Raw genomic sequence first — 15630 nt, 5'->3', positions numbered from 1 at the left:
AAGAGAACTCAGTTTGTGACAGGTGGACAGACAGACTGGGATAAAGATGCTTAGCAGAAAAGTGTGGAAATCCCCACACACTTTCATTAGTGGACACTTTATATAGAGAGCAAAGCTAAAGTTACTGGACACAGACTATCCTCAAACTGGGGCCCAGCACCTCCGCTAAGAGTTGGGCACCTTGGCAGTCTATGGTATAATGCCGTCCTAAACGCACTTAGGTAAGGAGGAGATAATGTGATTATACTATAATCAAAAAATATAATTTAAAAAAATATTTAAGTCCAGGGATAGTGAGATGATTCCACAGTTAATGCCACTTGCTGCCAGTTTGAGGGTCTGAGTTCAATGCGCAAAACTCACTTGGTAGAAGGAGAAACCAACTCCTGAAAATTGTCCTCTGACCTCCATATGTAGACTGTATTATGCATAGATATAACCATGTGTGCTTGTGCACACACACACACACACACACACGCACGCACGTGCACGCACACGCAATGAATAAATCTATCTGGGCACAGTGGCTGGTGTAGGCCTTTAAGCCAGCATTCATTCGGTGGGGTCAGCAGGGCCAAGAGCTCAGGGTCACTCTCCAGTATATACTGAGTCTGAGTCCAGCTAGACGGAACTACTCCGTGTAGTAATTAGCTGTGGGCCGGCTTCCCGCCACCTGCTAGCTTATGTCCCGAAATAACAACACACAAATTGTATTCTTTTAAATACTGCCTGGCCCATTATTTTCAGCCTCTTACTCACATCTTGACTAACCCATATTTAATAATCTGTGTAGCACCACAAAGTGGTGCCTTACCAGGTAGATTCTAGCGTACGTCCATCTTGGGCTGGAGCTTCATCTCGTCTGGCATCTCTCTGAGGAGAGGGACGGCGGTCTGACTAACTTAGGAGAGGCGTGGCATCTGACTGATCCTTCTACCTCACTTCCTCTTCCTGTTCTGTCTACTCCACCCACCTAAGGGCTGGCCAATCAAATGGGCCAGGCAGTTTCTTTATTAGCCAATGAAATCAACTCAAACAGAAGACTCTCCCACATCAACTCCGGACCTTGTCTCAAAAAAAAAAAACAACAAAACAAATGTAGGGCCTGGGGCTCAGTGGGTAAAGTGTTTCTACACAAGCATGAAGCCTTGGGTTTGATCCCAAGAACTCACAGAAAAGCCAGACATGGCGGGTCATAGAGAGGCAGAGACAGGAGGATCCAGGAGCTCACTGGCCTGCCAGCCTAGGTAAATTAATAAACTCCATGTTCAGTGAGGGACTTTGTAAAAAAAAAAAAAAAAAAAAAAAGTATGTGTATGTGTGTATATGTGTGTTTATGTATATACATACACACATATATTCTTTTAATTATATATCGAGCCCCATGTAGCAGCATACACCTTTAATCCCAGCACTTGGGAGGCTAACTGAATTCAAGGCCAGCCTGGGTAACAGAGCAAATTCTAGGCCAGTCTCAGAAAGAAAGAACAAAGGGGGATGGTGCTGGAGGCTCAGAGGCTAAGAGCTCTGGCTGCTCTGGCAGAGGAAGGACCCAGGTTCAATTCCCAGCACCCACATTGGTACTTACAACATCTGTAGCTCCAGATGCCTATCTGGCCTATTTTGGCACCAAACATGTGGGCATAAACATACATGAAAGGAAAACACTCGTGCATATAAAATAAAACAAGTAAATCTAAAAATAATTTTTAAAGAAAAAAATAAGAGAGTGACTGAGGAAGGCACGAACACTGACCTCTGTTCCCCAGACATTCACACGCCACACACAGTGAGGTCTGCTACCTTCCTTAATTAGGTAAAGTGTTAACGCTCCCCCATAAAAGACATGGCACTCTCCCTTCCCAGTGGCCATATAGCCAAGGATGTGATTTGGAATTCCTGATCCTCTGGAGTCAGAGGTTTATGCCAGCATACCTGGGGATCAAACTCAGGGCTTTATACGGGATGAGTGAGCATTCTCCCAACTGGACCACATTCCCAGATCCAAGAGAGAACATTTTGATCTTTCCGGCACCACGGGGGAGATCAGATGTGAACAACTGGCCCCCAGTGGAGGGTTTGGCAAGGGCCTGGTGTGCTCACAACTGTTTCTTCCTAGCTCATCAAGATGGAGCAGGAACGGTCTCATTGTAAGTTTGGAAAGATGTTCCATGTCCAAAGAGGATTGCTCAAAAAACTTCAGAGGCACGATTTCTAGAATGTAAACTTCCTCAGAGATTAATAAAACTTACAAACCTCCAGCTGGGGTGATAAGAAAGTAGGAGGCAGTAGCGGTCCCCAAGACTGGAATGAGGAGTCATCACCACAGAACCCACAGATGGCACAGGAGCACGAGGGGAGGGCAGATGAGCTACACCAAGAAAACCAGACCACACAGACACAGCACACACATTCAGGAAGTAGAAACGACCAAAGCTGACCCAAGGAGACACGCAGCTCACAGGAGAACAGACAGACGGACGGGGACACACATACAGACACACACACACAAACACACACACACATACACGCGCGCGTGCGCACACACGTTCCACATGACGACAATCGGCCACCTCCCCATCTGTGATGCAGGAACTGGGTGCATGGCTGCAGAGGGCTCCTCCACATGAGCCTGGGCGAGCAGGTCCTGGCAGCTGTGCCTTGAAGACTTTCTATTTGCTGTGTCTTTTAAAGGCACACTTCATGCCATCTTTATTGTTTTCTTCCCCTACCCTCCCATCTTCTCTAAGACTTTGATCTTGCTAATTGCGGTTTTGCCAACAGCAATGCTTTTCAGGAACTCCATTCCCAGGCTGCCAAGAAATCGGAAGAAGAGGCAACAGAGGATGGGTGCTGGCAACTCTGCCTCAGCTGTGTTGTGTGGTTGGCCAAACAGGCTGACACGCACAGGCCAAGAGCTGTGACCACCAACGCCTAACGAATGGGTAGTTACCAACAAACATGAAAACGGTGCTTACGACCAAGTGCCAAGGTCAGTCACCAGGTAGGGGTTGAAGGGGTTAGCAGGTACTCCCAGAGCAGGAAAACAGGCAGGAGAAGAGAGCTGGACGGTGGGGACAGCCAGAAGCTCAAGGAACAAGAGGAATCGGATGCTGGAGTATATGCAAAACAGGGGTCCCCACCCTGTGAGTCTAACAGCACCTACTACCCAAAAAAAAAAAAAAAAATCAGAATGTGTCTATGTGCCAGACCTCGCACTGGGTTCTGAAAGTTAGAAATATCCACGAGAATGGGAAATAGTGGCTCTCACCTGTAATCCCAGTATTAGAGATACTGAGGCAGGAGGATTTCCATGAGTTCAAGTCCAACCTGGGCCACTGAGGGGAGACTATTTCAATAAAAAAAGAAAAAAGAAAAAGCAAGGAATGTGTGGGGATGGGTACAGTGTTGAGGACCATGGGTCTCTATAAATTCTTGATTCTTTTAAGATTTATTTTATTATTTACATATGTGTGTCTGTGTGTACGTATATACTTGTGGGTGGGTGGGCACCTGAAGAGGCCAGAAGAGGGCATCAGATCCCTTAGAACTGGAGTTACAAGTGGCTGTGAGCCACCTAATGGGCTGCTGGGATACAAACTCACATCCTATGAAAGAGCAACAAATGCCCTTCACCGAGTCATCTCTCCAGCCCAAACTCCTGATTCTTTTGCCCATTCCCATCCCTTCTATGTGGGAAGGTCAACAGCCACACCCAGTGGGGATCTGAACTCCTAACTCTTGACCTCAAAGTGTCCCACTTCCCACATCCCCTTTGGCTCCTGGGATCATGGCAGGGTATGGAACCTGTACCTTCAGGTGATAGTTTCCAACTGTAATAGAGATCAAGGACAGGAGGGACAAAGCATACTGGCTAGTTTTACCCCAACTGGACCCAAGCTAGGGTCACAGGAGAGGAGAGAGCCACAATTAAGTGAATGTCTCCAAAAAATCAGGCTATAGGCAAACCTATAGGCATTTTCTTAATTCGTGATTGATGGGGGAGGGTCCATCCCTCAGGTGATAGTTCTGGATTCTGTAAGAAAGTGGGTTGAGCAAGCCAAGAAGAGCAAGCCAGTAAGCAGCACCCCTCCATGGCCTCTGCATCAGCTTCTGCCTCCAAGCTCCAGGCCTGTTTGAGTTCCTGCAGCGATGGATTGCTATGTGGAAGTGTCAGCCAAATAAGCCATTCCCTCCTCAAGTTGCTTCGGTCATGGTGCTTCATCACAGCAATAGCAACCCAAAGGAGGCTAATAGAGCCCTGGGCTACACATGATGTCCAAAGTCCTCCACAGACAGACAGACAGCAGATGTATTGGCATTCTGACCACTATGCAACATCTGGAGCTTTCCTGGGGGCCAGTTCCTCATGCAGAGGCCAAGTACCTGAGTGTTCCTTCATCCCTTAGATGGACACTGAAACCCAGAGACAGGCCAATGGAGGCTCTGGTCCCAGGTGCCCTGGCTGCAGCCAACTGTTGAGAACTGGGTCTGGACTTCCTGTTCCTGCTTCCTATGGCTATGTCTCGTGTTCTGGCCACTCTGGCCCTTGCCAGCAGCATCAACTGCTTTATGTCCCAGCCCTGGGAGGTGGGTCATGTAAGTGTCCTGGTGGGGAAGTGAGAAGGCAGAAGCTAAAGAACACAGCAGGGAGCAGGGCATCAGCCCCTGGCTGTATATAGCAATTGGCACCATGCCGCCTGCAGCCTCAGTTTCCCCCCTGGATCCCAAACACCAAATGCTGACATCACCCTTCATGGCGATCCAGATGCCAATGGGTGGTGATGGAGTCAGGTAACAGGAAGCTGGGAGGGGTTTACAGGGAAGTGAGAGACAAGAGGGGCCATCCTGTGCGCCTCCTCACATTGATCCTCTAGGGTCCTGTGTAGAGTCAATAGCCACCTCCATCAGGGGGTGGGAGTCGCTACCCCAGCCTTAGCCATGTGCCGCCTGCAGCTGCTGATACTGCATTCCGCTGTCCTGGTTAAGGGCCTGGCACAGGGCAGCCTGAATCACAAGGGATCAGTCATGCCCCTTGGGGCTCAGAGCCCCTGGTCCCTGCAAACCACAGAGCAAGCCTGTCAGGTGGCCCTCTCCCTGCTACCCAGCAGAGTTGCAGGTGACAGGCAGCTGCTCTCCAAAGGTGTTTGTGTGTGTGTGTGTGTGGGGGGGGGTATTCTGTTTGGGCTGTAGCAAAGCTCGTCTGAAGATCAGAGTGCAGAGCTACCCACACTAGTTAGCCACAGAGGCCAGGCAGGGGTGGCACACACTTTTAAAGGAGGCAGATGGAGCTTTGTGAGTTCAAGGCCACCCTGAGCTACACAAAACTGGAATCGGTCTAACAGAGAAACAGAGCTCATACCTTTGATCCCTGCACCTGGGGAGGTGGAGACAGGAAGATATGGCTGGGTGGAGAGAGGAATATAAGGTGGGAGGAGACAGGATCTCAAGCATTCAATCTGAAGACTTATAGAGGCAGGGTAACCCATTCAATCTGAGGATTTCATAAAGGTAAGACCTAGAGGCTGGCTGCTCTGCTTCTCTGATCTTTCAGCTTTCACCTTCTAATATCTGACTCTGGGTTTTTATTATTAAGACCAATTAGAACTCATGCTACAGGTATGGCCTGGCAGAGTCTCTGCATCAACCTCAGAACGACCTGGCTCTGATGGCACTTGGCCTTGTCAGTCAACACAAGGTCATTCTGAAGAGGACCAATTTCCTCATTAACTTACCCACCTAAGACATTTGTCCCTAACACTGTCCTGTCTGCATCCCACACACTGAGGTCATACTGGGAACACTTCCGCTGCTTCACTGAAGTCCCCGCCTGGGCACCACAGCTTCCAACTCTGCTTTACCAGACACTGTGAAGCTGCCACCTACAGCTGCCACCTACCTCTGCTGACTCACGCTGGCGCAGACCTCCTAGCACCACCGAGCTTCCATCCACCCACCCAGTGACAGTAGGTGGCCAGTGGGGCCCAGACAGTTATCCTAAACTGAAGGAACTGGAAACCATTCCCCCAGAACCCACCAACCAAAGCCACGTCTGCCCCCAACATTTGTAACCAGGACAAAGGCTGGCTCAAAGAGTAAGTAAAGAAGGGGGACTGGCAGAGCCGAGTCACACACAGACAAGGGTCTGCCGTGAGGCTGAGGACAAGGTTCTGGGGTGTGCTGCACCAATGGCAAAGCCCAATGCCCCAGGATACTCCATGTCTCTAGAGAAACATTGGCGTACTCTCGACTCCCACAGGAATGAGGTCATTTAAGTCTGTCTCTCTCCAGGGGAGCTCACACGACCAAAGGTATAAAGTCGGACTGCTGGGCCCTGGTGGATGGGTGCCCGCTGGCCATGCCAGGGCTAGGACTAGTACAGAGGCAGGTTTCTCCCTGCCACCTATGTCCAGAAGGCACATGCAGCTGTACAGATGTGCTCTGAAGGTCTAAGCCAGTGGTTCTCAACCTGTAGGCTGACTCCTTTGGGGTCAAATGACCCTTCCACAGGGGTCACCTAAGACCATCAGAGCACAGATATTTACATTACAATTAATAACAACAGTAAAATTACAGTTGCGAAGTAGCAGTGAAAATGAGCCTATGGTGTGTGGGGGGGGGGGGTCACCACAACATGAGGCTGTACTGGTAAAGGGTCACAGCATCAGGAAGGTTGAGAACCACTGGTCTAGGCCCTGCTGTTCCCAGAACTCCTGGATGTTACATGATTGGATAAGAGGGAAAACAGCATAGAACCATGACATGGAATCTTTCGGAGGGACCTGCCACAAGGGGAGTCTTAGAGTGGGAGCTTTAACCAATCAGATGTGACCCACAAATTACCCTGGGGGTGTCAAGCTGCCCTGGGCTCCCTCTAAGTCTCTGGTTTCTTGGGGCTTGATGCTAGGATGAAGGCCAAGACCCCTGAGTCCCATGCCCAGGTCCTGTCATGTTGGAGGTCTGAAGAGTATGGTCCCCTACATCCCCCCCACAGAGGGTCTGGAGGGTTTGAGGGGCTCACCATATGGGGTTGGCATACTGACTCCTGCTGCTGTTCTGTCTGGAGCAGTGCTTCTCGGTCTTCCTAATGCTGCACGCCTTTAATCCCAGCACTCGGGAGACAGAGGCAGGTGAATCTCTATGAGTTCGAGGCCAGCCTGGTCTGCAAGAGCTACTTACAGGACAGGCACCAAAGCTACAGAGAAACCCTGTCTTGAAACACAAACAAAACAAAAAACCAAACCAAAACAAAAAGACAGTTCCTCATGTTGTGCCGACCCCCCAAATTATTTCATTGTTACTTCATAACTAATTTTGCTACTGTTACAAATCATGACGTAAACACTTGCTATGCAGGTTGGTCTTAAGTGACCCTTGGGAAAGGGTAGTTCAACCCCCAAAGGGGGTCACAGCCCATAGGTTGAGAACTGCTGATCTAGAAGCTGGTAGACAGTGGCTGACTGTAGACCCTTCTAAATCCAGGCTGGGAAGGTAGAAGCCAGGCCCCAGCTTCTGCCAAGCCCCTCCAAGTGCCACCTGTCCCTAGGACACAGGATATGCCTGTTGGTGACCCTACTCCAGCCTTGCCTGCCCTGTTGGTCCTGAAGTCTTAGGTTCCTCATCCTGGTCCTCCAACCTGCTGAGGGGCAAAGACCCCACTGCCACAGGACATCCGACATCCATAGCATCCCTGCGTGACCAGAGGACGGACAGGCAGTCTGTGTGTTGGTGGGGGCGAGGGGCAGACTTACCACACCAGCAGATGGCAAGGGGAGCCCAGATAGGGACGTAGTGGACTGCAGGGAGGATGGCAGGGAAGATCCAAGGCAGCTGGACACATGGTCCCTCCTCCAAGTGCACTGTCCCTAACCCATGTCTCCTAGAACATAGTACACGCCTCTGCCCCTCAGAGAAGAACAGGGCTTTTGTAAGTGGCACTCCTAGAGTTCTGGTCCCAGAAGGTGAAGTCTTCTCTATATTCCTCACTATAAATGCCCATTTTACAGAGGGAGAAAACTGAGACCTTGGTGGACAGGCATCCTGCCTGCAGGCACTGCAAGTGCTGGGCTAGATCCCAGGGTTCCCAGTGCTTGTGTCTCGAAGGGCAGAATCTGTGTGAAGCTGGGGACTGAGGAGAGGGCAGGTCCCTAGCACAGCACTGTCACACACAGTCCATCAGCTTGTGTGACAGAGAAGTCACCAACAAAGTGCACATAAGTTGAGACTTGTGGGTCCTTACAGCATAAGTTGTTCTGACCTGACTGCGTGATCCTTCAAGAGACAGACTGTCAGTACCTAGGCTGCAGCACTGTATGGCAAATTTAAATCAATTTAGTGTGTGTGTGTGTGTGTGTGTGCGCGCGCGCCGCGTGTGTGTATGGGTATGGGAGCCTGGAGGACAACTCTGTGAATGCAGTGACTTCTTCTCTCTCACATGCATTAGGGATTGAACTCAGGTTCCACGGCTTGCGCAGCAAACATCTTTACCTACTGAGCCATTTCGCTGGCCACGTGCAGTGAACTTCAAACCCAACCCTTCAGAGGTCAGGCTACCATCCTTAGCCCCACAGCAGGGCGCCCACACACCACAACCCATGGCCTCACCTTCCTTAACCCAGGACTGTCCTGGACACAGGTCCTACGACTGTGACAGATGGGGAAACCGAGTAACAGGCACGTGGCAGAGTAGCGGCTCCTTCATACCAGGTAATGCAGGAAACAGAAAGCAAACTCCAAAATGTTCTTCTCTAAGGACAGACGTCTTGTCCTTATCCACATTCTGCCCAGACACAAATGTGAGGGACAAAGGGACCTGAGCCCAGGATGTGGGCTCCTCCACGGCCATGAAGACACAACCCGAGTTACCATCCCCAGGTCTGCCAGGGATTCTCCCTGTAGTACAAACCTCTCCAGGGCAAGGTCCCAAAAGAGCTGAGCAGATGTGAAGCATGCAGCCTTACAAATGCTCCTGGCCTTCAGCCCTGCCCTCTTCCCCACCCTGCTTCCAGGGAAGGCTCAGTTTTTAAGACCTTTTGCCTCCACTTCCTCTTTCTCAGTAGGCTCCAATCTCCTCCAGGTTTAGCACAAGGCATCTGGAAAATTTATTCTTCTGAGCAGAAGGCTCCCACACCGGCAAGGAAACCTAGACATCCCCTTGGAAGGGGAGCAGTCCAGGGTTCAGAGAGGCCCACAGCTCAGCTGCCCAGCTGCTTCCAGGAAGAAGATGCCAGCACTGTCTGACACCTTCCAGAAAGAGCCTAAGCTGGTATCCCGAGGGCCCGAGGCAAACGGTGATGGCCAGGGCCTCCCTGCAGAGCGAGAAGCTGGTGATGGCAGCGTGCCAAGAAGCAGGGGACAGATGTGCAGCCATCCTGACAGAGCTCTGCAGACCTGTGATGTGCTCACATGAGAAGCACGGTAACAACCAGGCTTGGGACCTTGGCCAGGTGACTCTTGGCAACAGGCCGGGGTACAGTAGGTACCCAACTGCAGGCTCCATTAGTTCATGCTGCCCACGGTGCCTGGGAGAGGACAAGGTGGTCTCAGGGCGGGCACCTTCTCACCAATGGGAGCAGAGGATGGGAATCAGCCAAAGGCAATACCTGGGCATGTGGGGGAGTAGAGGCAGGGGGTACCACTTTATTAGTCGGGCAGAAAAAAGTGGGGGAACAGAGACAGCAGGGCTCCTCCCACAAGGGCTTGTTGAGCCTCTGCCCCTAAGAAGTGCAAGTGGCTGTCCGTGTGGAGGAGGAGGCCACATACACAAGTGAAGAGCCACTGGCTGTCCAGAAATGGCCACCTTCACAGCAGAAGGACAAAGGGGACAGAGGGCAGGGCAGGGCAGGGTAGAAAGAGGGACAGATTCCAGAGTAGATGCCCAGGACCAATGTTTACCTTGCAGGAACCTGCTGAGTGACCATGGGCAAGTTATTTAACCTCTCTGGGCTTCTTTCCAACCTAGGACAGTATGGGGGTTAGAACCTCCATAGGAGCACTTAAAAGATATAGTGACCATGGATACAGGAAGCACAGCAACCTGGGAGTCAGCTCCTCATGAGACTGTCCCCAAACTTACCTACCACTTATTCTGACAGGACAGACTGGGGGCAGAGGCAGCCATTCACAGCAACAGACAGCAGCAAGGCATGCTGGGAGATGGGGGAGCCACACTCTGACTCAGCCATTGCAAAGCAACACCGTCACTCGACTGTGGAGACCAAGGCTCAGAGAGGACAAGGATCAGACTTAAGGTCACACAGCCCGCTCTTAATAGAATGATTTAGGCCAGGTCTATCTTAAGGCAGACTTGGGGTCTTTTCATAGTTCCCATGGGGTGGGGGATAGGGATGCCAAGCCTAGAGAGAGCCCTCCCTGACCCAACCTAGCCACTGCCAACCCATGCAGCAACCAGGATGGTATGGCCTGCAGGACACCAAGCTCTAGAAGACCAAAAGATGGGGTGGGGGAGGGTCCACCGCCAGCATCCCAACTAGAGGATGCCCAGGGCCATGTCCTTTCCAATCCCTTCCCTGACTTCTCAGACACATCATATTTCAGATGTTTCACATTGATTCACTTGTAGGAGCACCTACCAGGGTTCCAAAATACCAGAAGGTTCTGGAACATGCCACATCCCCACCAAGTGGGTCCTCTTGGCCCTTACAAGGCTCTCCTGATTTGCAGCTAAGTTCTCAGACAGCACACAGAAAGAAAGGGAAGCTAACTGGATGCTCAGGGACCCTGGGGGAGGGGGCAGGGGCAGCTCAGGAAGCCAGCCTGGGGACAAGGGAGAAGCTGTGCCTATGCCTCCACCCCCGACAGCCTAGGAGCCTGGTCCTCTGCACAGCCTCCACTTGTCTCTGCACTGCACCCAGTCTGGCTGATGGCCCCACGGCTCCCAGCGCGCTGCGGGGAAACAGCCTTTTGGACCTTCTGTGCCTGTTCCTCCCCAGGGACACTGCAGGCTGTGCCTGCCACCGGATCCCAGCATCTGGAACGGTGCCTGGCTCAGAGTAGGCGCTCTATAAATATTTGTGGGATAAATGGGAAGAACAGGAGCGCAGAGGAAGGGCAGAGGGCAGAGGGCTCCTTTCCGGCATCCTCAGACCCTGGGAGCTGAATGACTCCTCCTCCCCCGCCTCAATCGCTATAGTGGAGTCTGAGACAAGCCTGCCCCCCCCCCCCCCCCCCACTGCAGCACAGGCCTGACTGCAGACACATCCCTGCCCCTTCCACACCTTCATTCAAGCTGAATACCCTTCAGCACAGAGGACAAGCTCTTACTCCCGGTAAAGGCTAGCAGATCTGGTACTTTCAGTCCCTCATCTCCAGATGGCTCTCCTGAACCCCCAGGGCTCCAGGGTTCTCCCTGTCTCTGTACTTTTTGCTACTTTACCGGGTTCCAGTGAGTCTCAAGCAAACTGCTGGAGCAGGGCCCAGGGGGTCGGGGAGGTCCTGAGTTCAGGCTGGAACCCCCAGCCACCTGCCGGCTGTGAGGGTCATGGGACTCACCTGAGTTTCAGTGTGGGGAGTAAGAAGGTTCATGGGACAAGGTGAGGGCAGCCGATAGGGCAAAAGTTGACTGGATGCTCAGCTCAGCCTCTGGGGTGGACATGGGAGGGGGCTGTGGGCCACACTGACTGCTCTTACTTCCCACCCCTGCTGCTCTGGGAGCCAGGCATCTTTTCATTACTTGGGTTCCTGTACAGAGGTCAAGTTAGCATCAAGTAGGCACTCCTCAGAGAAAACTCCACGCCCCCAGTGAGCATCAACCACCCACACAGGGCCACCGCAAACTTCCAAGAGGCACGGGCTTGGGGCAGTGGCCTTACTCAGAACTGCCCTGTGCCTTCTGCTCAAACAGAGGGGCGCCAGGAGCAGCCTCAACATAGTGAGCTTGGCCTGGCGACATTCAAATGCCCCCCCATTAGTTTAATTATCAAAACGACCCTACAAACCATGTGGCCCGTATTCCTACTTCTCAGCCAAGTGAGCTGAGCCCAGCCAGGATAAGAACTTGTTGGCAGACAGCTCTTGCAGCGAAGACAGGGGCAGGCCGGGACCAGGCCTGTCCTGCCCCAGAGCCAAGCTCCTCTCACACTTCAGGCCTTGAGGAGCTGTGCCTCCCAAGTCTCAGCAACAACCTCAGCCTCGGCTGCCACACACCTGTGGCTAATGAAAGGCTCGGTGTCTTATGCCAGAGCAGGTGATTCCCTTTGCCATCAAAGCCTTAAAGACAACTCAAGACCAAGGCCAGCTCTGGTAAGGAAAGATAAGGGCACTGTGTAAGGCAGGGGCATTGTAAGCCTGGGAAAGGGATACCCAGGCAGAACAGGGATTGCCTCAAAGGTCAGCCTCCGTGTGCCCAGGCATCACACACACACAAACACACACACATATACACACACACACACACACAAACACACACACACGCACATGCACACAAGCACACCCGTGCACAATTGCAGGGCCAAGACACTTGACATACAAACAGCCATTCCTGAACTGGACCCACCTGCCCACCATTGTGTCTCTCTGAAGGGCCCTATCCAGTCACTGCCACACAGGCCTCTGCCCAGAACAGGACAGCCTGTTTGGTAGGAATGAGGATCCCAGCCCAAGGGCAGGACAGTGAGTGCAGTTCACATATGCCTGCCTGTAGCCCCTTCCCGGGAGCCACCTGGCCAGCCCCTGGCCTGGTTCTTACGAAGCTAGGTCCCAATGTCCCAGTGCCCTGACTGTCTCCTACCAGGCAGACAGCTGCATCCTGAGAACAGGCCCCAGGCCTTGGCCAGCTCCACGCAGCTGACTCTCAAAGAAGAGACTAACCACTGCAAAGGTTGTCTAGGCCATCATCCCAAGTCCCATACGACTGTGTCCCACGCCTACACGTCTGGAATCTGTTGCCATCTGCTTCATAAAGCCACCAGGAAGACTCAATCGAAAGGCCCTTGGGTGGGAATCTTGGGAGGAGAGAGCTAGCCAGGAGCCGGTGAGAGGGACTTCCCACCGGGACCTCCGGGTGACCTGCGTGGCTACACTAATTACCAATGTTATCAGGCGGACAACAGCCGTGCCCTAAACTTCCTCCATTTGATAGATTCGCAGCAAACACGCCCAGCTTCAGCCCCGTGCCTGCTGATTCCAGCAGAGGCTATTCTTCTACCCCTGCCTCTGCCCCCAGACCCTCGAACCTCCTGCCCAAGGCCTCCAAGGTCAGCCAAGCTAGCCAGGCAAAGCCTCCTGCTGGGACCCGCCAGGCTGAATCAATGATGTACCGCCAGTGAACAGAAAACATCTCTCCTCCTGACCACACAGATGCTCTACGGGATGAAAGATACTGTAAAAGGCTTACCTTTGTTACTCCTGCTGCTGGGGAGCTCCAGCCCAGGGGGGGCTGGCTGACGAGCCCCTGACCTGCACAAACCAGGGTCCCACAATCCACGCAGGCACCGATGATCAGCTGCCGGCCATCATCCACCAACAGGCTGTGGCTGGCTCTCAGGGTATACAGGAACAAGGGCAGCCTGGCCACCCTCACCGACTTCAGCCCCAGACACCGTTTCTTCTCTTGCTGACAGAAGAAGCACACGAAGGTGTCCACCTGGTACTGCCTAGACCAGGCACTGACACCCTGGTGAGCACCTCTGGCTTCATGCTGCAGCCACTGACCCAGCAAGTCATGATAGCAGAGCACACAGGTGGCCACCAGGCCAGTGGAGTCTGCAGGCCTGGCCCGCGGGGCGGGCGGGTAGACGGTGAGGAAAGGAAAGAAGGGCTCCTTCTCGCCCAGGTGGCTAGCGGGGTTCATGCTGAGCTGGAACTCCTTGCCCGGCCCCAATTCAGCCCCGCAGATGTAACAGACGGCAGGCGGACCTCCCTGCGCAGAAGCGGGCAGGTCGCTCAGAGTAGGGTCCGAAGCAGAGAAAGCTTGGTGGTACCTGCCCAGGAAGCCTTGCACCGAGCTGATGAGCTCACGGTTGTGTGATGCCCGGTACAAGGCCCAGACGTCCTCGAGGACGCTGTAGCACTTGGGGCAGCTGCGAACTTCACAGCGCTTGTTGGGGGGCCGAGCGTTGGGTGGGCAAGGCAGAAGGCTGAGAAAGGGGAAGTGCATGGAGCTCCCCGAGTTGCCGTTGACGATGCGGGAGGGCACTGACCGGGCATCCCGCGTACAGTCTTCCCCGCAGAGGTAGCAGGCCTCCCGCAGCAGCCCGGCGGCGGGGGCGGACCCCTCGTCTCTAGGGAGTCTGCGGGCCTTAGAGGCCATGCCGGGGGCGTGGCTGTTCAGGGGAACCACGTAGAGCCGCTGCAGGACAGGCACGTTGGCCAGCTCGAAGCTCTGCCACTGGTGCGTGAGGGACGAGAAGCAGCAGGGACACACGAGGGTGCTGCCCGCCTCAGTGATGGGCTGGGCGCCGGGCGGGGGACTGTGCAGCCAAAGGAAGGGGAAGAAGGGCGCCTGTGAGGGGGCCTCTTGCTTCTGCACGTGGATCTGATGCTGTGAAGCTGGCGACAGCGCCGACCCACAGACGTAGCAGCAGCGGGCCTGGTTGTCCGCGGGCGTCTGGGGAGGCCGCTCCAGGCCCTCGTCCCCGAGGCTCACGGCGACGTCGCTGCCCTCGGGGGTGCTGCTGCGCTCTGGGGGCCCCGCGGTCCGGCTAGGGGCGGCGCTGTCCGTGCCGTCGGGCACAGTGGTGACAGGCCAGGGTTCTTGGATGCCCCTCAGCACACTGGCCCGCGGCTCGGGAGCCCAGTGCGTCCCGGGCCCCGTGCGCTGACGCCGAGCTCCGGGCTTGGTGGCGTCGTGAGCATCCTCGGGCTCGGGCTCGGGCTCGGGCTCCGGCTCTGGCAGCGGGTCGGCGTCCGACAGCTCCGACAGCTCCGAGTCGCGCGCGTCCTCGGCGTTCCACTCGCGGGCCCCGCGCCGGCCGCCCGCACTCGCGTCGCACTGGTGCGGACGCTTGAGCCAGTACACGCGCTTGTCCACGGGAGTGCGCGCGCGCTCGAAGGCGGCCCACTGCTCCGCCAGGAAGCAGCGGCACACGGCGCACACCAGCACGCAGCCATCGGTCGCGCTCAACCCGCGCGCCCCGGGAGCCGGCTCCTGCTGCTGCAGGAACGGGAAGAAGGGCTGCGCGGGGCCCGCCGGCCTCACCGGTAGCTTCAGCTCCTTGCCGCGCGCGATGCCGCCGCCGCAGATGAAGCACGACAGGGCCGCGCCCGCCGCTGCCATGAGCCGCTGCTTGCGGGAGAGCGGCGCCGCCCGGCCGCTCATGGCCCGGCCGCCGCGCCCGCCCCCGTGCTCCCCGCGGCTGCCGCTGCTCCGACCGCGCGCCCCGAGGCCCCGCGCCCAACTCGCAAAGTTTGGCGGTCGGCGGCGCGCACGCGGCCCGGGGCGCACGGAGGGTCTCCGCGGAAGTGCCCGGGGCTGCCGAGTCCCCGGCGGGGGGCGGTGCGGGCCCAGGAGGCGCCGGAGAGCGCGCCCGGAACGTGGCGGTGGCGGTGGCGGCTGTGGCGACGAGCCCCGGGCGGCTGCGGCGGCCGCATGTGCGAGCTCCGGCGCCGGCCCGAGCGTCGGGTCATTTAATTGGGGAGGAGGGAGGCGGGGCGGCGCGGGGCGGAGGGCGC

At 55.0% G+C, this 15630-nt stretch overlaps 1 protein-coding gene across 4 annotated transcripts in view; it reads right to left on the bottom strand.

The window, feature by feature from the left end:
• Window positions 1-14879, bottom strand: part of Gse1 (Gse1 coiled-coil protein) — a 342813-nt gene extending 327934 nt beyond the window's left edge. Inside the window, exon 1 of one of the 4 annotated variants that reach the window (XR_005283292.1) lies at window positions 13355-14879. Coding sequence is in view for 3 of the 4 variants with exons in the window: in XM_038312424.1 (XP_038168352.1) it covers window positions 13355-14269 (915 nt within the window). In the remaining variant the exon portion in view is untranslated. The remainder of the gene's footprint in view (window positions 1-13354) is intronic. The other 3 variants (XM_038312424.1, XM_038312423.1, XM_038312425.1) reach the window with 3 other exon arrangements.
• Between the last annotated feature and the right edge of the window lie 751 nt (window positions 14880-15630).

The sequence above is a fragment of the Arvicola amphibius genome, chromosome 15 (assembly GCF_903992535.2).
Source record: "Arvicola amphibius chromosome 15, mArvAmp1.2, whole genome shotgun sequence".
Classification (NCBI taxonomy): Eukaryota; Metazoa; Chordata; class Mammalia; order Rodentia; family Cricetidae; genus Arvicola; species Arvicola amphibius.
The sequence above is the reverse complement of the archived record's forward strand: the minus strand, read 5'-3'. Positions and strand labels throughout refer to the sequence as shown.